The sequence below is a fragment of the Anticarsia gemmatalis genome, chromosome Z (assembly GCF_050436995.1).
Source record: "Anticarsia gemmatalis isolate Benzon Research Colony breed Stoneville strain chromosome Z, ilAntGemm2 primary, whole genome shotgun sequence".
Lineage (NCBI taxonomy): Eukaryota > Metazoa > Arthropoda > Insecta > Lepidoptera > Erebidae > Anticarsia > Anticarsia gemmatalis.
The window spans coordinates 15,490,958-15,514,820 of NC_134776.1; the positions used below are offsets into that span (position 1 = coordinate 15,490,958).

General features: G+C 35.6%; 1 protein-coding gene across 1 annotated transcript; it reads left to right on the top strand.

Annotated features, from left to right (window-relative positions):
- Positions 1-1,904: 1,904 nt before the first annotated feature.
- Positions 1,905-21,822, top strand: LOC142986711 (uncharacterized). Its single transcript, XM_076135314.1, has 4 exons — positions 1,905-2,003; positions 5,672-5,833; positions 13,984-14,211; positions 21,655-21,822. Exons 1-4 carry the CDS (start codon positions 1,905-1,907, stop codon positions 21,820-21,822), a joined length of 657 nt encoding a protein of 218 aa, XP_075991429.1.
- Positions 21,823-23,863: the final 2,041 nt, after the last annotated feature.

Genomic DNA, 23,863 nt, shown 5'->3' on the forward strand with positions numbered 1-23,863 from the left:
TCGATTCTCGGTACAGTGAGCGCTTTCTACAAGTGCAGGTGCACTGGATTTACCCAGAACCATCCCGGTGACAATATCAAATATCGGTATGTATTTTAAACTGTATTTTATTCGTGGAATAAAAATCTTGTTACTTTTCCTGAAGCTGGTAGCTTTTTACTATTAAAAGGAATCTTACTTCAATCAGTCTGTACTGCGAATTGCTTCACTCGATAATGTCGAGTAATGAGTACCTATTCGATATTATAAAATGCTATTTATGATAGAGGTCTTGTTACGCGATTTTCCATAGTCGGAAGTATAGACTAGTGATCGTAGGACATGTAAAAGAACTTTAAAAAAAACATCATGCGTAATGTAATACAAGTAAATACCGTAGAATTAAAATACTTTAAAAAAAGAGGTTAATTTGATTATAGAAATAACTAAATTGCTCGCATAAAAAGCTAGCGACGAGTTCAGATTTTCCGGTTCTTCGTACTAAATATCATTATGATTATTCCATTTTAAAGTTAACCCCTATATTCAAACGTAACGTCCTACCGATGCGCTAGGGGCGCAGATAGTTAATTCTCGCAATATCAATCATTATTTTATGTTTAACATCACTTTCTGAAATGAAAAATGTTTGAAAATTATGAATTTTCAAACTTGTATAACTCGGTTCAAAATGATCCTACAGGTTTTTGTGCCATACTAACTATTGCTTTAAATGGCTAACTCTATCGATATATGCCTTTTTTGTTGGCACTTTTAAAAAAGGCCCAAAATGGATGATCTCCTTTATCGATGCTATGTTATTGTCCTAGATACATAGTGTTAGAAATCTGTTCCTCCGATCTAAGACAAATTTGCGACGTCTCCCGGTGATTAAGTGGTTTGTCGAGGGAGGTTGCGGTTTCAATCATAGATATTGGATGCAACCATTTTCCTAGCCTAGTTATACAGAGTAACAAGACTGTTGTTATTTTGTTCATGCTTATTTGCTTTCGATAGCTAATAATGTTTCTAAATTAGCTTTTAAAGGGGCAATCGCGCGCATACTCTGAAAAAGAATAATCTATAGGTACTTATACTCTGCCATTCTTCAAAATAGACTCATCGGTGAATCACCACCCGTGAAAAAATAACAGCCTAACTTTGATTTTGTAATATTAGTAAGAAAAAATTAGTTAAGAACTTCCAAGTGTAGTTATTTCAATAGACGCATTATTTCTTTTTCATTTTAGACAGCCCCTACATTGTTATGAAAACAAACTCGCTAATGATGGCCGCCAATCATATTCAGGCTATGAACAATTCCTGGAAAATCTCACACAACATTTTACCTACCTGTTCCAGATTCGGCGGCCCGATACATACCGTAGGCACTCAGAATTATGTAGCTTTATATATCTGTGAGAACAAATACATATGTATGTATTGTAGGTACGTTTAAAATTTTATTGATGAATGCTAGCTATACACAGTAAAATAATATTTTAAGGATGAAAGAAACAAATTAATTAACATTATTAAAAATTACAGATCATAAATATTGGTTTATGATAAAAGATTTACACAAGCGGCGTCCGTGCAAAAGGTATTTTGACTTGTCATCCGATCACCTGAGTGCTTATTTTCTTACAAGACAAAACATGTCTGTGTTAACACAGTTCATTGCCTCTCCTATTGTCCTGCGAGAACAATGTAAGTAACTTTTAACTAAGAATAGACATTTATCTATGCGCGATAGACGACCAAAAAGTATGATAAGGTTAACACCCTTAAAAGAAAATAAAGTCAAAGAACCGAGAACTCTAGCTGTCATTTCGGTATGTCTTTCAAAATTCCTCTCGATCACTTTGTTTATTATTGGCAAAATAAAAACTAAATCCTAGTTGTACATTGATCACTTATCCAATATGGGTAGTCCGCAGAGAAGGACCCCACCGACGCAAGAGGCACCGGCCAAATCAAGAAAACCTTACGAAGAAATAAGTGCAATATTTAATGGAAACGAGGTGAGAGAATTAAACTACTTATTTGCGGTACTGTGTGAAAATGAACTTGAAATTGAGGTAGAAAGTGTGCCAGGTTGGATGTTGCCTTCGGCGCAAACACTAAACTTGAACTTTAGATGTTCACAAAGCTCCGCATGTGAGCCGAACACCCGCTCGCCGCTTTATCGTGGCATCGCTTGGAGAACTTCTCTACGCGCAGTGTAAACGAGAGTACTCCTACTAATTACAAGTTAGTTATTACCGATTGCGAATTCTCGGTATTTACCATGTAATGGATTGCAACAAATTTAAGCTGTACAGAAAATACCTCAGTGCATTTCCCTTTACAAAAAGTTTTAATTAAATTGTGGTCTAAATCGTGAAATGGAAATTTAATGTTCTTGTTTTACACCCACGTGATTCTAGTTATCCTCGTTAGTTTGAAACTCAAGTTTGTCTACTAGGTAATAAATGTTACGAATGAAAATATCTCAGTGGATATTAGCTATATTGCATGTAACCGTTGACTCGTAAAGCCGATGGGAATGATTCTTATACGATACGCAATGCCCATTTTAGTAATTTGATACCTTGATTTTTTATTTCTTTAATCGGATACAAAGACTGTACTAAAGTACAGATATAAAAAACGAAATTGAAAGTTTACCATTTCTTCTTCTTTTCCAAGAAACACACAATTTTGTTTACCTACGTCAGTGTTTTAATTAAAATGATTGAGTTTTGCATTCTTTAATAAAAATACACATTTATTTAATGTAATAATTTTAAAATAGTTACACGTGGGTACATATCTCATCGGCCTCGTGTATCAAGGATGGGGCACGATGCATTTATACTGTATATCTTTCTAAGCCCCTTTGAGGTTGAATTCAGCGAAATCTTTTCTTAGTGCTCCTCTTTGAGCGTACTTACATTACCTAGAAAACTAATATGGAAAATTTACAATTTTCTAGATGCAAGATTTAAAAAGGTGCAGTTTACATTTCGTGTTTGTTAGCCGGTGTATTAGAGTAAGATCCCAGGGCCCCCAGACGTTACTTATTTTTGAAGTAACGAATTTTACGGTATAGACACTCTTCTATGTGTTTAAGAGTGTGTGTGTACTAACTAGTTTGTCTAGGCGGCCCGTTCACAGGTAGCAGGTAGAAAAGGTAGACAAAAACATAACTTACTTTTGTTAAATTCGAAGTACTGATTTTTATATATGTCACATAAAATATTATTAAAAATAAATATTTCATATTGACAGACCGTTTCTGTGGGCGGTAATTCCTCCCAGACGCTTGAAACCTCATAAAAAAATTATCGAACTTTTGTTATATTCGAAGTCTTCTGCTTTATATATGATGTTTGGGGGGCTATTTTAATTTCTTTTGTGTACAGCCAGACCAATCTGAAGGGCCAAACATTCTCCAAGACACAATTAAAATTTTTATTAAGCTCCCCGAAACAATTATTTTTTTTGCCTACAAAGGGTTTGTTTTCAACAACAAATTATTGAGTTAAATGACAATTTATTATTATTATATTTATATAGAAATGCAGTAAAAATATGATCTTCTTCCATTATTATTTAATTAAGTCTTAATCTTCATAGTTAGCTTCATATGAGTTTCGACTTTCATCCTCGAACCAATCCTGGATTTCATTATTCAAGTCGTCATCATCGTTATTATCTTTGTTCGAATCTTCTGAAAATACAAAAAACATTATTGAAGGTATGAATTGCTGTGCATATAAAAAATGATTTTGATGTGAACTTAACATACCTGATTCATTTTCGAGTAATTCACTGACAAGACTTGGTAACTGATCGCCATCGAACCAGTAAAATTGATATTGGTTCTCATCCAATGTCCACCCATTATTCTCTGGACTAAAACCAGGTAAATTTTGTGTATGTGCATTATTCCATATACTTGCGATGTAGTTTGCTCGACAGAATTGTTGGAATAGTTCACTCTTACAGGGTGGTAAATTACATGAATCAAAGTTTCTCACGCTTTTCCTATTAAATTCTTAAGAATTATTTAAGGATTATGACACAAAACAAAAAGTATTCGATGTAATACAAAAATTTATTTGCGATGTTTACAATGTTCCCGGAATAATCGATGTGGATGCTGCCAGACTTCAACTTTTCATTAATACTTACACAGTATCTGACGTAAGTGAAGAATTTAATAGGAAAAGCGTGAGAAACTTTGATTCATGTAATTTACCACCCTGTAAGAGTGAACTATTCCAACAATTCTGTCGAGCAAACTACATCGCAAGTATATGGAATAATGCACATACACAAAATTTACCTGGTTTTAGTCCAGAGAATAATGGGTGGACATTGGATGAGAACCAATATCAATTTTACTGGTTCGATGGCGATCAGTTACCAAGTCTTGTCAGTGAATTACTCGAAAATGAATCAGGTATGTTAAGTTCACATCAAAATCATTTTTTATATGCACAGCAATTCATACCTTCAATAATGTTTTTTGTATTTTCAGAAGATTCGAACAAAGATAATAACGATGATGACGACTTGAATAATGAAATCCAGGATTGGTTCGAGGATGAAAGTCGAAACTCATATGAAGCTAACTATGAAGATTAAGACTTAATTAAATAATAATGGAAGAAGATCATATTTTTACTGCATTTCTATATAAATATAATAATAATAAATTGTCATTTAACTCAATAATTTGTTGTTGAAAACAAACCCTTTGTAGGCAAAAAAAATAATTGTTTCGGGGAGCTTAATAAAAATTTTAATTGTGTCTTGGAGAATGTTTGGCCCTTCAGATTGGTCTGGCTGTACACAAAAGAAATTAAAATAGCCCCCCAAACATCATATATAAAGCAGAAGACTTCGAATATAACAAAAGTTCGATAATTTTTTTATGAGGTTTCAAGCGTCTGGGAGGAATTACCGCCCACAGAAACGGTCTGTCAATATGAAATATTTATTTTTAATAATATTTTATGTGACATATATAAAAATCAGCACTTCGAATTTAACAAAAGTAAGTTATGTTTTTGTCTACCTTTTCTACCTGCTACCTGTGAACGGGCCGCCTAGACAAACTAGTTAGTACACACACACTCTTAAACACATAGAAGAGTGTCTATACCGTAAAATTCGTTACTTCAAAAATAAGTAACGTCTGGGGGCCCTGGGATCTTGGACTATATGTTTTATTAAGTCAAAGCGTTTATGCAAATTAAATGCATTCTTTGTAACGGTATTCTAAAAACGCGTTCATTAAATTTCTTATAAAAATAAAATTCTGTAGAATCTGTGCATAAGTCAAAGGAATGATTGTGTTTTGAGAAATTGATAATTCTGGGAAGTATCACTAGTAAAAAGTAATTTTTCAGAAAGTGATTTATGGATATCGCCTGTTCCTTTTATCACTCTTAGTCTTTGACTTGAAAAGGTAGAATCTTGTCTTTTTTCTGCTCGTCTGTAAAAAAATAACGTCTCATCATCCCTATTCGAGCCTGAACATAGTTGCATAAAAATTTTGAGAGGCGTTGTCATAGTAACGCCGTGATGAAGACACTCTTATTCCGTTACAAAAAACGGACAACAAAATGACTATTTTAAATACTTTCGACTAAGTTTACGTCAAAAAGGCTATTTTAAATTGGAAGTTATATGTTATCAGGTAAAGATTCGTGTGCCTAAGAGTACGTCGAAGCCGCCGAAGTTGACCGCGTCGCAACTGAAGCTGCAGCAGAGCTGTACTTGTGATGATGATGAGTCCATGTGCTCGGAGACATGCGGCATGGTCGGCGCTGACGGACGCACCAACAAACTCAATTTCCAGGTAGGTAACCTTAAACCTCGATTTTATCCCAAGCAGCTGAGCTTTTCTTAATTTTTTTGTTTTAAAAGACAACTCTCGCACTAAGAATTGCTCGCGAAGACGCGGGGACTTTTACACACATACAAAAAACGGACACAAAGCACAGCCATATCCGAAACGATTGTACGATATATAGATATCCGTTCGATTCCCACACGGAGCAATTATTTGTGCGATCCACAAATAATTGCTCCGTGTGGGAATCGAACCCACGCCTTCCCGATAGAGGACCAGCTCTTCTCATTGGCCCTACATTCCGAACTGGCGGTAAATTCACTCTCTTTGTCTATCGTAAGTGTCAGCATTTGACCTAAAATGATTTGATTTCGATTTTATTGCTAAAATGATAAAATAACACGTCGCTCTGGTCACTACCAGCACGGAACAAATAAAAGTTGTACAGTTTTGATAGTTGCTTCGTTACGTCGCACTCTGAGCTACCGGTGACGATTGTTCGGGAGTGCGTCCGAACTGACTAACTAGATGCAGCCGTCGGTCGCAGTCAATGGTTTCGACCGCTGTCACAATTATTGAAAACGAACCACCCTCGTAGTATCGGAAAAACAACCAGTTGCGTTGAACAATGCATTCATGAAAAAATCTGGCAGATTTGTAGCGCCTACTAACAATTCGATGAACGCCGAATCGCTGTAAAGTAGAAGTTTATAAGCTGTAGCACGATTCTGTACAGTTGGTACTGTCGAGTATCGACAGTTTGACATTTAGAATGTGCTGCCATAATAATTCCTACGACGCGCGTCAGAGGCGCTGAACAGAATTTTGTATGAAAATCTGATTAACGCCTCTTATGGGCGTCGTAGAAACTATTTTGTCAGTACATTCTGTAATGTCAAACTTTCGATACTCGACTGTTTGCGCTACAGGTTTTCATACAAAATTTCTCGATGACTAGCCGGTTGTCGGTAGTCGATAGTAGTAGAGAATCAAGCTACTCGATGTAGCTATGTAAAGATTCGAAAGTTCTCGATAAAGAGAATAGATATAGAACAGACACAATAACATAAAAATAGAATAACTTAGTGACGTCATACATCACTTGTTGCTATTTGAGACCATGCCAGTTATTTTTCCATTCATCGTAGGAGGGCTCTTACTTCATTATGAAATGTTGTAAGACCAATAGAATTCACGAAAACGATTTTTCTAGTCATTATCTCGACTTGTTGCTAAACAGAGATACTAGAGTTAGATTATATTGATGGGAATATCCAGAACCACAAAACATGGCTAATACTTCTTTCTTAAATATTTTTATAATTTAGGAAAACTTTGTCCATCTCGCGCTGTATCGTATAAATATTATAATTAATGTTCTTTTGTTTTTTGAATACCCCAATGGGAAAAAGGCGTGATATAATGTATGTATTATAAATGCGTATTTTTTATTTGCATGGCGATGTTTGTTTGTTACACTTTCACGAAAAAACTACGGGACAGATTTTTCAGACATTTTACTTCGGTAAATCTTTTCACGCCGATGAACTCGCGTTTTAGCGTACGTATACGAAATTTTACATACCTTGGAAGAGATGACATATTTTTAATTGTATCGATGAAAAATAAATAAGAAATTAAATAAGATAATTTAATGGAAAAACCAACCCGTATAAATAAACTTATATAAACTATCCGCTAAAAAATATCATAACAACCGGTTACAATACCAGTATTATTATATTATTGAGACAAACTTTAAACTACTTGATCAGATAGCGCTAACAATAAGTAGATTCATTACAATTTGTTTTCCCGAAGGACCGGACAGAATATCACACATGCAACGCAATATTGTGCAACAGGGGGTAGGCGCCGCACGCCACCACCTGCCACCCCTCGAGCTTCCCACCCCTCCGGCACGCTGGGGGGGACGCGCAGGATGGCTGCCCACATATCGCGGGGGTGAGGGAGGGGGACCTTGACCGCCCTCCCGCACCGCTTACCCCTCTCGCGCTATCATACCAATAGTGTACATTTCGTACTTTATAATTTCATAAAACGTAAATAAATTAACGGCAGGCTATGATGGGAATTTAGTCCTGTCGACCGACGCAAATAAAAACACGGATATTTTAGGTGCAGCAACAGCCTTTAATAGGCAGCGTAAAATCCTCTCGAATTTTCAAAATTTGATTATTTTGTCGGAAGGATAAAAATATTTTTTTAAACGGCTACTAGCATGCTGTTGCTACAGGCGGTGGACAGCCGCTCCAAATCTCTACGCGAGAGGTTGGACTCTCGCGTAGAGAGAAAGTTTGTTAAGATTTCTTTAGAATTTGCATTGACCGTTTTTTGGGGTCATAAAAATGTTTTTTTCTAACGTTACGATTTTAAGCAGCGTATAATTTTAAACCTTTGGCGTCATAAAAATGTTTTTTTCAAATAACGCCTAATCTAAATGATGTTGATTTGACGAAGTTGGTTGACGTTGCTTTGCAACAATTATTTTAACTTTTGTTTAAGAAATGCTCAGAATCTAAGCCACACTTGAGCAACATCGGCGAATTTGTACAAAGTACAACCTACTTGCAAAAAGTAAAAAGTCATACATTTTTCAAAAAATCATGGCCTGGCCCCGCAAAGCAGATATAAAGCAACCGAATAGTGGATCGCGATAATATTTAACCGTGAAACGAGCACGCGACACCCGAAGCAACAGCTCAGAGATATTGTTCCAGCCGAAGTCAAAATTATATTAACTCCTAAACACTCCTTTTATTTAGGCAATAAAAATAAAAATACACTGGGCAGAAGGTGTACGTGATTATAATATATCATATTTAAAAAAACATGTTTTTAAAAACAATAAGGTAAACAAAATATATGCTATAAGGTAAATAAAATATTAAGCATCACTTTATGCAATAGATTTGTTGATGCAGCATAATTGAAGGCGTCCGTCGGAGCGGCAACTGCGACATCGCGTCGCGTCGCAGCGACTTTGCGCTACGGCTCACTAATCACTTATACTTAAAGTTATCAATACAGATATGAACTGATTAGATAACTTATTCTTAAGTTAGTTGAAGTTCATGATGAGTAATTGCAAGTTCGAAGTGCGATGTTGATATTGTTATAATGTTGTTCGTAACGCAGTTGAGTTAAATTCAAAGTAGGAAAAAAATACAATAATTATTTATTGATATGACCATTTAGAGAACTTTTAAGTAACATTTGGTACCTAATTTTCTCACTGTATATTATATGCGACAATATTTCGTTCAAAATCAACTTCTAAATTCAGAATTCGTTTAAAATCTGACTGTAATATGATACTTTAAACAAACTTAAAAAAATGCGTCTCTTGAATTGCCAAAATTCATTCCAAGTTCTGATTGCTGCCTGATTCTACACGGCCCAGATCAGGGGCACGTTTTTTCAATTTTTGGTTTAACACGGAACTCAATATTTGTATGACCCACAAACGGTCGTGCCGGATTATATGGTTTGCAAAGCTTTCCGCGACACGAGATGAATCAATTGAACACTATGAATTTATGCAACAGATAAAGTGCATGTGAATGTATTAAATAAATTCTAATAGGTTCGGTAACGCAAGACCTGTGATGACTAATCCTCTCACCACAATGGTACTCTCAAACACTAAACAAAATATCCAGCCATTCCTCCAGATACCAAATATTAAATACCGGCCGTAATTTTTAGCGCTCAAGCTGCCCATAATTGTTTCAAAAAAAGAAATATGATGCATGGCTACAACCATCATAGCTTTTAAACTCTCGCGTTGCATGTTTAATGTATAACAGAATACGGGAATAACGCGAACACGCATTATACGTTAAAATGCCTCACGTGGACCCCGGCCAATGCAACCTGCCTATAACCATGTAAAGCGGCAGTCTGTCGCTCAGGATCATTTTTAGCCGTCGCTGTCTGCCGAACGTGGGGAGTTATTGAGTTGCGAGGGTGGCTAATTGTTCCCACTAAAAATAGCCCGTAAATATAGCCGGTGCCTCTAATCACTTTACTTGCACTCGTAGACTTCCTGTACCGCCGAGGCCGTTAACACGCTAACCGCAATTAATTCCGTTAAGTCTGTGCTTTTTACTCTTTTTAATGCGGAAATCAACCATTAGCACGAGTTCTTCGAAAAATATATTTAAGTAAATTCTTCCGTGAGGCGACGATGGAAAATCTTTTTCATTTAACTTTTTTATAGATTTTTCAATGTTATTTTTCCGAACGTCATAATTTGTTTGTCAAATAAAGTACTACCTTAGTCGGAAAATCATTGCCGAATTGAACAATTGTTAAAGTCATATATATAAAAATTAAATCCATATTTGGTCTTGTATGCGGCTTGCATAATCTTCCATTTTCCCTGCCCATTAGAGTTAATAATGATAATGGTTCAATCATCGGAAGGCTGGTTAGTGCTAAGACGCAGTTGATAATTGATTGCAACTTTACACATGATCAATCATTTTGAATACCACAAACATTGTGTAATGCGCTGATGAAAGCACATTAAGGTCACCAAATAGTACCTACAATAACTAGATCTTTATTGCCCGTTCGGTGATGTATTTTATTTAAATATATTTAGATAACTCAAAGGTGACTGACTGACATAATGATTTATCAACGCACAGCCCAAAACACTGGACGAATCGGGCTAAAATTTAGCATGCAGATAGATGTTACGACGTAGGCATCCGCTAAGAAATGATTTTGATAAATTCTACCCCAAAAGGGATAAAATATCGGATGAAAGTTTGTATGAAAATTCTGTCTTAAGTCACAAACCACGCGGTCGACGTCGCGGGAAAAAGCTACGGGAAAAGTAATACATAATTTTGTAACCTGCGAAATTTACGCGATACGTAAACTTTTGGAAAGACCCCCTCAACGTAAGGGAAAACCAGTCACAGTGACCATTACTATATGGCAAACGTTAGTATTTGTATTAAAATGATGGCTACCTAATTACATTGAAGCCATTAAAATCAATACATTTTCATTCGATTGATGACAAATATTGGATACGTATTTTTCAGTGCAGTTTAATCTGAGTTCTGACTTAATTACAAGCTGCAATAAGTTATCGATGCAATATATGCAGTGAGTTTATTTATTTGGTAATTGAAAAAATGCCTGAAAAAATGCCTGCCAGCTTTTTACTAACTTTTTTTTGGCAGACTAATAAAATTATTGCCACTCTACTCTCAATCATTTAAAAATCTTTATAAAGAATATAGTAGTCAGTTTCTCAATGCATGCATATAGGAAAGACCTTTGGTATTTATTCAGCAAAATACATGTTATACGTAAGTCATCGTCATTGGTTAATGGCCGCGATGCATTTTCTGCAAAGCTCTTGGGTTTTCCACGAAGCTTTCAGCCTTCAGCTTTCATGTTGTGTGAAGGCTATCTTTAACATTATTAAACAAACTAACTTAACTGATTAAGATAATACGTTGGAGTGAGATAGCATGACTGAACCCTGTGATAGAGAGAGACACATGTAAACACATCGATTAAATAAAATTTGATTATGGCATAATATTTTTCCACGCATTTTTATAATATTTTTTGTTGCCCGGGGGCAAATAACGAGTAAATGCAGCAGCCGTCGAAACAGTGATCTTTAAATATTACTTATGCTGGAGTGACCGAAAAAATATTTCAATTCTATTGTTAATATTCGCGTAAACGTTTCCAGATATTTTACTCAAAATATTGTATTTTTTGATAATTGACTGACTTGGAGATAAATAAAATCTAAATTATCAATTAACGTTTTCAGTATTTCTATACCACATCCACGATTGCAACTTCGATTATCATTGATGACCATCAATGGCTATTTGTATGTGTTACCTATAATAGGAATTAGATGTATACATGTGTGCGTGTGGCTAGGGATGCAACTGACGGTCATTGGGACTATCCCTTTCACACGCGGTGCTACGCGAAATAGCAAGCTTTTAAGCCCCGCCTCCTCGTAGGTCGCCGTAGCGGCTCGCTACGAGGAACTAGCCTGTACACTATTAACGAAACAACAGTATTACTTGTCCGATATTGAATGGGTTCGATTTCCAGAACTATCGGCTCTCAATGTACTGTAATTTCGGTACAATAATCATACAGAGAAATTCTGAAATACGTCATTACGGCACGTGTATCGATGATTAATCCCACATTCCACCCTTTACAGCTTCGTGCTCATTACTAAATATCAATAAAAGAGGTAGAGCAACCAAAGATAAAATTGCCTTGAGATGCAGCGCAATTACAACCAGGTCAAAAATAATAATATTGTATCTTAAAAAGCCAATCGAAGTATCTGTAAGGCATTGTTGAGATTAGGATTCGTTCATAAAATAAGCAACTCTACTAGAAATAACTTCCTTAAGTGGTCATGTCGTTCATAGTGATAGAAAAAGCTTTTCAGATCAGAAAAAAACAGGTACCGTAAAATACCGTAGAAATTGCAATGAAAAATAAAAAGATTTATTAATTTTGGTTCTTACCGTGGTTACAAAAAGGTACAGGTCACATGGATAAAATTATTTATATTTTTAACAAAGTACGGATTTACCTTTCAATGATAAAATAATTAGAAAAAATTCTAATGAGGAAAAAACCATGAATGTATCGATAACATGAATTAAGAAGTTCCGCAGATCGCTCTGCACGATATTACAAAGATTAGCTAGCCAGCTTTAAAATTGTAAAGCGCGCGTGTAGATATTTCCGCTCTCATGCCAACACCTTAGCGCCGCTACGACGCCGACGTCATCGTCCCGCCACGCTTCGTGTAGACGTTCGCTACCGCATCACTATCGCTTCGCCTACGCGCTTACGCAGCTTGATTTTACTATACCCCGAACGATTGATAAGGGTCTCGTAGACGATGTCGCCGCCGCACCGCATCGCCATTGAGGTGTGGTGACGACGCGATTGCGGTGCGATGGCGACACCGATGCGACGCGGTGGCGACACGGATACGAATTGATATCATACGATGGGAAATGGCGGAATTGTGTACATGAGCTCCAATATCTATACGACTAGTAAAATTTTGTAACTAAAAATTAAAAAGCTCCTCAGAAAATATTTAATTTTAAATTCATTATTATAAAATATTACTATATTTGTCATCGAAAAACACCAATTCATCTGTTCTTTGCAATCGTCAGAAATAGATCAAAAGGTAAAATTGTTTTCATATTAACGAGGTGTTACGGCTCATTAAGTTTTTAAACACCTACGAGCAATACTGGGTAATTGACCGGGGCCAATTATACAGTGTTGGCGATGACATTTTAATATTTCTTTTATTATATGGTGAGCCTTCACTTGGTTATTTCTGTTTGGTCTTTGTAGAATATCTATATCATATTATGTGAATAAATGAAACTGCATATACTCCTACGCAAACAACCAAGTTTAGATTTCACTAGAAAAATATAGCGAAAGCGCTGTTTGATGTCGAGGGTGTATAATTTATAAAGGCATAGCTTCCGACGCAACGCTCTGTGTCTAATTACGCGTCTGGAGGCTTCCACGTAGCCAATAATCGTCAAAGCATACCTTTATTACTCATTTCCAGATGCAACAGATATAATTAGCAATTCACGAGAATGCTTATCTATAGTATAATATGATGCGCTTACAGGAACCGTGCGACCCACGAGTAATTAGTTCATAATTTAGTTCTACTCAAAATTATTTTTATAAATTCGAGAAGACTTTGTCTTGTTTTATGTGAAAAATATGACTTCAGTTGAACCACTAGCATTAGTTAAATTGTTGGAGGAATCGAATTGCTCAAGTGATTTTCATCGCTCGCACGATGGATTTCGGAAAGTTTATGTATTTGCCGAATTCGTTGCAAATTTTACACCTAAACGTCAATTGAAAATCATTGTCATTTGCTAGAAATTGCGAAATTCTCAGTTTTGATGCGGTTTTTCTTAAGATTGAGTGATTGACGAGAAAAGTTGTTGTGTAAAAGTTTTTAAGGATTTTTGGAGAAAAGACTTTTTAAACCTGGACGGGCCGCTAGTATATAATATAAGTAAACAAAAACTCAGATATTATTAGTAATGCTCATTTATTTATTTCAGATACCCGACGACATATGCGAAGCTTTAACCAACAGAACTAACTTGAACTCCGAGCTGGTGTACACCAAAGACGAGGCTCACGATACCATGTGCGATATTTGTAACGTCACCCCCAAGGATGCGCCCAAAGGGGTGCAAGCTCAGAAAGTACTGCATCCGGACAAAGACGTTTTCATCCTCAAGATCGGCAAACAAACTGATGAGCCTAACCGTACGGGGAATATTGAGGTAAATAGCAACATTTTATGTTATATATTCATTTTTGCTGTGTAAGTACGTAACTCCAGTTTAGTAGCCAGTTACGACAATAGATGCAAAAAAGTTTGTATTAAATTACATCGATTAATATTTAATATACTACACCGTATTAGATATTATAAACACGAAAGATTGCATGCCCGTCTTTTAACGAGTAAACCGATTTTGCTTTTTTAGTTTAAAATCCGATTCAAACATAGGCGTTATTTTCGAAAGTCCATTCTTAATGGATAAAGATAGGGGAGGATAGTTTGTATGCAAATCGAGCAGCCTCATCTGGTTCAATTATTAATAAAATTTAGTTTGGTAGTTACTTACCAAGCATATTCTTCCTTGGTGTATAACAGCTGCTGAGGGGCACCTCCATGGGGACACAGAACACAGCGAGATCAGCAGTGCTCATGCTCAGCTCTTGCATATTCTTCATGTCCATGTTCACGCTGGGCGGTTTCATCATTCCTGTCGAATTTATCTACTTTCACTCACTTAGTATACTGTATATCAAATCACATAAGCACTTGAGTACAAAATGTTCGGCAATATTTATCTAACAACAAAACCGACTCAAATTCACTTGTTCGGCTTGTGCCGATATTCGATCACTTAATTTCGGTCGATATACACATATTCGGTTTAGCCGCCCGGCAAGGCTGATAAATGCTGAACCGAATATGAGTAGCAAGCCTAATACACACTGTCCTATTACTATATGTAGGTACAGGCGCATTGAGAAATGTTGTTCATCGACGCAACCTTGACAAGAAACTAGAGAATTTATTCGATCATAATCGTAACAGCGTATTTTGAAATAATGATCTCTTCGATCGGAGAAAGAAAACACAATGAGAAATCCTTGCAAAGAAAAGTTTTCAACCCGCACTTGACGTAGTCGATACAAAACCAAGCCGCTCTTTCATTCTGAGAGGAGATACTTTGCCAGTAGTGGAACAGGGATAACTTAAATTTATTTTTAAATATTTTTTTAAAAACTTTTACAAAACGATAATATTTCTACGATATACTTATTGATGTACATATTTCGCATCCGGTCGAGGAACAGAAAACGCTAAACGGCTACTAGATTACATATTGAGCTATAATAACAAAAGGGATGAGGACTAATTTTGTTTTTTTAATCCATCTAGTAGATAGTGAAAAATAATTACACACGTATTTGTAATTTTTGTGCATAATAAAATTATTACCACGATAAATTGAGTTGAAAAGTCTCATAACGTCACGTACAAAAATAATGTACAACACCGTGACATCATTAGCCCCCACTCCATAACTTTAATGCTTTTTAAGTAAGTCACTTTATTGGTATTTAAAGAAAAAAAACTGCCTTAAATTTTTAATTATCTGACTGGCGGACTAATTGTCATTTATGTTCTGTTATCTTGAAAACATCCCTATTATATAAAATGTTAACACCCGCTACTAAGAGCCTTTAACGCAATATCTTTGTATGCGTCAACAACGAGCTTTGAATGCTTAAAAATTGCAGGGCCGTTGAAGCATTATAATCTATATAGACGATGTTCGCGCTTCTAAATATTAGCATAGACACACCGATAGTTTAATGCATTCGTGCGTTTGTATTCCTGATATAAATGCATACACATGGAGTGGCTCAATATTTCGGCGAAAAAAACTTTTTGTTCGATTGTAACGCGCGTACTAAGTGCGGTCCATATGCGTTCGTATCGATCGGTACTAACGCATATGAATATGCGTGATTACGAGTATATATTATCGTAGCTTAGACTCTGCATATACCCACTGATAACGTTTGGAGGATTCGTCAAAATTAGGCGTTGTCGCACGAAAGTAACTCCTAATGCTATCTTTTTTTTACAGTTATTTTGTCTAAATAACGCGTTATTTATTGGTACGCCCGACACGGAAAAAATCCATGACTATATCAAATGCTTTTTGCGAAGTTTACGAAACCGTGGAATTTAAAATTTATTAATTGTGGTACGGCGATTTACTATGAAAATAATTATTACGATCCGACGCATAAAGTAATATCCAAACGTTTGGTACAGTTAAATGCAAATTAAATTCTAGTAATTTCAAACAAAGACAATCCTTGAGGAAATATGAAAAATCCATTTCAATTTCAATCCATTTGTTCATATCAGAAGATAGTTTGTAGGAATAAGTAGATTAAATCGCTGACGGTCAGATTCATTTGATAAATTTTGACATGGAAATTGTTGAAAACCCGGGCTCCAATGTAGGCTAATCTTTCTTGAGTTTCCCAGTTACACGTGGAACCTAGATTCGCTAGTTGTGTTGGCCTAAACTATAATAATACTATCGTGTACCGCGATTCTATACATTCAGTACTGTCGAGTATCGAAAGTTTGACATTCAGAATGTACTGCCAAAATATTTCCTACGACGCCCGACGGAGGCGCTGTTCAGATTTTCATACAAAATTTCTCAATAACAGGCCCGTTGTCGGTCGTCAATAGTGGTACAGAATCGCGCTACTGATCCCGCAATCTGCGTATCATCTAACAGCCGATTTTGAATAAATAAATAAATAATTCATAAGTCTTATTTTTTATTTTCTCCGAGGTACGGGGATTTTTGAAGTACGGGGATGGTGCTTAAACATCGCCGCACTTCAAGGAATACTAAAAAAAAGAATTAGTGAAATCAATAGGTCCAGTAGTTTACGCGTGATGGCATGACCAAGGGAAATAGAGATTCATTTTTATACATATAGATTTAAGAAAATACACACACACGATGAATTAAGTTCTCAAAATCATAACAGAAGTGAAACAAACAAAATGTATTTACTGTAACAAAGTTTAATTGTATTCCCACTGCAGCATAATAATGCAAGGATCCTGTTCACGGACAATTACGAGTATGCAGCGAAAATGAAATTATTTTTCAAACAGTTTTGAGTATCGGACGGGTCAATTTAACTTTTCCGGGTACCCGCTTCTAGTTGTTAAACACACACATGTGATTTTTACAGCGAAACAATCACACATTTTTTCTATAAAACCTGCACACAAACTATACTTCGAATAGAGATTATAGCAAATCAATAAAAACATGTGGAGATTCGTTCGTATAAAACGCTGATTTCATCCATACTAATATTATAAATACGAAAGTAACTCTGTCTGTCTGTCTGCTACTCAATCACGTCTAAACTACTGAACTAATCTGCATGAAAGGCGAACGGCAGGTTTATATGAAGAATTCGTACAGCTTATAAAATGTCATGTTTAGGTTTACTTTTTGTTTTAATTGGTAGCTAATATGATAGACAAGCTTATTTTTAAATTCTTATATTTTTAAAAGTTGGGAGGTAAAAGTTATGTCCATTTTTAGAAGCCCCGATAGTTCGCTAAATTGCTCAGATGCTGTCAAAACCACAATTCAAAACAACAGCAAATTGGCGGATGCGTAGACGTCAGACGAAAAGTGACGTCTCATGAGATTTTCTTTTTCTTTAGTTGTCAACAAATATAAGCCATGGACCAAAAATTATTATTTAAATAAACAAATACTTTCTAATTAATCCGGACTTCTAAAAATAATACTCCCAAATAAAAATAAGTGACTTAGTCCCCTTAATAAGTGGTACAAATTCTGTTACGAAACAACACAAACTTTAAGCTGTACGAAATCTGCCGATCTCCTTTGGTATAGAGATATTTTGATATCCGACAAAGGACATAGGCTATACATCATCACACTACGACCAAAAGGAGCAGAGAACCAGTAAAAAATGTTACAAAAACGGGGAAAAATTTCACCCATTCTCTCTTATTGGACGCAAGCGAAGTTGCGCGGGTCAACTAGTATAAATATATAGAAATGTTGTTTGAGAGAGACATATTCCACTGATATTATACTCGTAAATGTTAAAATTTGTGACGATGGATTTACGCTTGTATTTATTTAGTATGTTTTTTTAAGTTTTTCGTGCAAAAAATAAATAACAGATTTATGTAAATACAGAATTGGACAGTTTCAAACGTGTATTAACACAGTCATGATAATTTTGTTGCCGGGAATTTCGTGTGAAGCGCGTTCGCTCAGACATTGCCTATCCGAAAATGTATGGGATTAGTAGTAGAAGGAAGAGTTTTTGTATAATATCTGTTTCGTAGCAGTAGTTTTAATAGAACACTGAGATTTTTTTATGACATCTCGCCCCTGGTTATCAAAATACGTAGTTCGAAGTACGAGCTGTTCACCATTTACAAGTTAGGTCCACGTAGTATGAGCGACTTTTTTTATTAGTATGTAAGGAATCTTAAACTTGTTGCACTGTTCAAAAGATAGACATAACATATTTTTTTAAGTATACAACATCTTACAAATTAACAAAAAAAAATCGCATCTGTTTTTTTTGTTATTGGCGCATTAAAGCGCTTGCAATCAAAGACACTAGCAGAACACTAAAAATATTTAGAAAAAAGAATCACCTGCTCAAAACACAATTAAGTAAAACGCAACTTGCTCTCAAACTTAAGGGAAATAAATCAGAAGCACAAATTCTTACATCCTTTTTGTCCTTGTATCATGTCATTTTAATTGCAATCGCCTGTACAGAAAACGCTGTACACGTAGCTGAATACTGGGCTGGCAGTGTATAGCAAGACAGAAAGTGTCATAAATTATTTTAAATTAATACTATTATTTGTTTGCCATCGATACGCTAAGAAGAAGAATTGCAATCGCAGAATAGCGAGTAGTGCGAGTACTGTATACCTGTACATTTGAAGGGCAGTATCGATTATTTCCGCGTGACCTTGCGCCCCTTCGCTCCCTACGCCTAGTGCGAAATTGCGACTGTTGCAATTTAATACTATGTTGCACATTGCATCCAGTTTCCATGTTACCCCAGATTTTCAAATTTCCTCCTGTGCTCCAGATTTCCATTATTGCAGACGCCTCCTATATTTCCGAAGAAATTGCAACCTAAATATTTTTATTTTTCAATAAAAATCATTACAGGTTTGTTTTGGTTCCTGTCCTAGTTTTAAAATGACAATTCAAATTCTGGTGAAAAATTATTAAGTACAAACTAACGTTGACTTAGCGATCAATAGACAAAATAAATATTTTGTAATAAAGCACGGGCAGACATCATTTTTTATTATTTATTTGAGAACCAAATACGCATACGAAGTTAGTAATAAAAAACCTAATGAAGCTTTTTTACTGAATTAAAACTTTAAAAGCAGGACATGGAACACCTCTCTTTGGATAAAAGGCATAGGATTGAGTTAACCAAAGCTGTTTATACTGGAAGTGCAAAGCATCGTCTGAGAAAAGTTGCAGCTGCAATAGACAATACAGTTAAAATAATTAACTTCTTTTCTCGTATTAAAAGTAGTTCATTTTAAGACTATTTTCCTGTGAGCCGTAAATGGGTATCCGACTGCTGATTAAAAAGTCCCGCGTCGAGAAAAATACTATTACCAATTTTTATTGCTCGCTAAAAATCGCCCAGAGTTTGCTTATGTGTCCGGTACTTGGTAAAATTTTGCCACATAACTATTATTACAACAGACTAAAAATTACATACACCCTCGGTAAACAAGCATAACGTTATGGAAACAGGTTTTTACTATTTTGAACATTAAAAAAGTCGAAGTAGAAATTTGACACTAGTAAAAATCTCATAGAAGGCACAATTTCCGTGCGAAAAATTACACTTGTTTTTCGGGAACTTTATCAACACAAACTGCTACAAAGTAAGAAACCCGAAACAACAATTTGCGGATCGCAAAAAAATTACAAAAGTAATGATTAAATGCATGATGCAATCGTCTGCCAAAGTTGTATGGAATGCATATTTTGCCCAAAACAGTGGCGCTCGCAGTCAGTGTAAATGGAACTGTACGATATCTTCTTACTCAATGGAATGTCGTTTGTCTTGTCATCGTGATTTACATTGCATCATCAGATCATTGCACTGTAATATAATACTATCTATATACAGTACATACCTCTATGTAACTTTATTACTAGGTATTTATAAATGTTAATAATCTATTAGCTGTTCAGCATGTCAGCTGTAGTGTCAGCAGCTGTGTAGCATGTTGTAAATAATCTATAAGCTATTGCTGTCCAACTGAGTCTCCACTCTCCTCCCAAAATGAGAGAGAATTTTTGTGGCATTCCTCTTTATAACAAATATTCGATAAAGTAAAAAACCTGGTTTCGATTCTGCTTCGACTTTACTAAATAAGTATTTGTCAGCTTATCAGATGAATTTCTGTCACCTGTTTTTAACATAATATTGTCACTCTATCATTGGCATAAGTTATTCCCATTTTGCCCCAGTTTTATGTGTAGTGTAACGCAGTGAGCACATTGTTAGTTGAAATATACATAAATAAGTATATCGGATTTCGAATGAGCAATTGAATGAATGAACGAATGACGGAGCGCCGTCGTACCGTTTTCACGTTTTGTGGATCACTAGAAAAAAATACAAGGATGTATAAAAATAATAATCGGTGTATAAAATAATATCCTGATGGTACTTTTTTAATTTCTTAAGCGAATCAACAATTGACCACAGTTTTTGACATGAAACAACTTCAAGAATTTTTTTCATTAGCGCTTGTATTTTTGGGTCAGAAATATTTAAACCTTTTTCGATACTTTATGATGATTAGCAGTACATTTTGTGAAAATTTACGATATTGTATTGGGTCATCTAAAACGAATACAGGTATTTGTTTTTAAACTACCTTACCCCCGGTTTCGGAGTACATTTAGCGGTAGTTTATCGATTCAATAGCGTTAGTTTTTTTGTATGAGTTTTAAACGCTATTGAATAGATAAACTACCGCTAATTTACCTCAGAAACCGAAACCGAGGGTAAGTGATTTTCCTCGAGACGTTTCCTCTAAAAGTTTGGAGAATTACAATAGTCTCGTTTTCTTCGTCTTAAATCCGATTGGAAACTAGAAATTATTTATTAGATAGATGACTGCAATATTTCTGATTAATTAACACCGGCTACTAGCCTTGTTCCTGGAAAGTCGCAGATTTCTACGCAACAAACGCTTTGTAATAAAATGTCATTTTATCCCTCTAAGTAATAAATCTAATTCAATTAAATCACTTTGCTTTTACAATACCTGCATTTTATAAAGTCAGTAGGTATTTTTTAATCCTCTTAGAAGAATAAAGAATATTATATAAAATCTAAACAGAACGTATCTATGTACTGTTTTAGTTTCATACCTTACAGTATCTATGAAAAAAATTACTCAAACAAGCTTTGTTTCAATTACACACATACTAGTCTTATTCAAAAGTGTACTTTTTATCTACCTACGTGTTTGTTTAACATTTTCCTAATGTCCATTTTACTTTTTTGTTACATTACAAAATACGTCTTTTATTCTCAAGGTGGAGCTGATCACTCCTCGAGCGCCTGCCAAAGCGAAGCCAGCAACGCACAACTGCATTCAGATCCAATGTGAAGAAGAAGATATTCCTTGTTGTATGCCATGTCGCGTCTGCCGTGGAGCTATCCCCAAGAAAAGGAAGTCAAAACGTCCCAGATGCTGTCATTAACCCATGAGTTTTCGTCCAAATATTTTGTTACCTTTCCTTTTCTCGACATGCCTATATAAAAATATTGAAAAATATTACGTACGTAATTAAAATTGCAAATAATATTATTGTTTTATTGAGATTGAGAATCAATGTTTATAAAAAAATGTGTCAGCACAATATTGGCGAGCAGATACGGAAGATAAAAAATACTCTTAATATTCTTGTCGTTCATATTCGCGTTACAATCGTACGCGTAAACTTAGCGGAAGCCGGGAATCACAAGTAAATAGCTAGAATACTGCGCGTAAGTACTTCAATCAGACAAATAAGTATTTTTCGAATCGCGCGTAGCACTTTAACCGCTCGCATTTATTTTGCAAGTCGCTTATAATGTCTTCGTGCACCCCGTGTATAGATATAAGCGAAACTCGCGTAATTTTCGTTCCGCGCGTTAGAACTTAATTCGCGTACCGTGCCTAAGATATTCGCGAACCTCATGTTAGTTATTTGCGAACCGCGAGTAACTAACTGTAAACCGCGCGTAAGAACTTTGCAAACCGCGCGTTAATACTTTGCATAAGTATTTCGCGGACAGCTTGTAAGTACGCCGTGAACCGCGCGCAAGTACTCTGTGTACCGCGCGTAAGTATTTTGCGGACAGCGTGTAAGCAAGTTGTGTACCGCGTGTAAGAACTTTGAGAATAGCGCGTAAGGACATTGCTGACGGCACGTTAGTACTTTGCAAACCGCGTGTAAATAATTCGGGAACCGCCCACAATATATTCTTTAATCGCGCGTAAGCTACGCGAGCAATGTCTTATTTAACTGCGGGTAAGCTATTCACAAACTCAGCGCCAGCAATTGGCGATCAGCGCGTTAGAAGATTGTGCGTAAACTTAGTTCGCATACACTATGTGCAAAGTGCGCTCAAAATGTATAAATAGATAAATAAATGATAAACTCGTGTAAGCGAATGACGTCAGAAACTTATTGAGACCCATACAATGCTTTAATCGCATACACGTGCTTTCAGTTATAACAGATATAATATTATTGAATTCGGAAGGCCGTAGTTATTAATCTGAATCCAGTTGAACTATTTTATAAAACGGGACAAGGATTTTTTAAACGTAATCGGTACTTAACCGACATAAATGTGCGTTCAAACGTATGCTCAATTGAAATACGTGGAAACAAAATTTCAAAAAATATTAAATATTTTTTAGAAAATATGAAATGGTATTTAAAAATTTATTTTACTGCGTAACATATTGAAATATTTGTATCTAACATGAGTGGAATAAATATTACCGGGAACGATTAATCCATTAAAAAATATGATGAAATAAATCGCAAAATTACAGTACTATGGGAAAGTGACGAAACGATATAGTTTTCTTTTACGTGCCTCGTATAAATTTGTTTATTTGACGTTGTGCCAAGAAGTGCAAACCTGCTTAGTATTGCATCAGACGGGAGCGCTTAGAAAGTACTACGCTGACACTGATCTTGGCTAAAACTGACCTTAGCACCGCTCACTCGGCTTGCGCGGCCCTGATATTCTAGCAGGCTTGTAACCCGTATCCATACTAATATTATAAATGCGGGCGGAACTCCACCTACTAATACTATTTCGCAGTGATTTCGCGGCTTAACTACTGAATCATTTTAGCAGAGTTCTTCTCCCAACCAGAGTAAGAATTATAGGGATGGAAATTTTGCGACGCACAATCAACGAACATGGTATGGTGGACTTACGATCTAAATTGTCCCCTGTCTTGCTCCCGGAAGGAGATCCATGTTCAGTAGTCGGAAGATAATAAGTTATATTTTAGAGAAATTAAGCATTTTTTTGCAACAATTCATCTCGTGAAAAATATAAACATGATATTTATACACTTTGAAGGAATCGCTGACAAAGTTAGTTTCTAATAATATGTGGCACATCTGAATATATCTTGAATAATTTCAATGAAGACATGTGGGCGCTTTCCTGGTACGCTCGTCTTCAGAAATGATGAAAGAAATTTCAAAGCCCTACTTTACCACTTGCAAATTA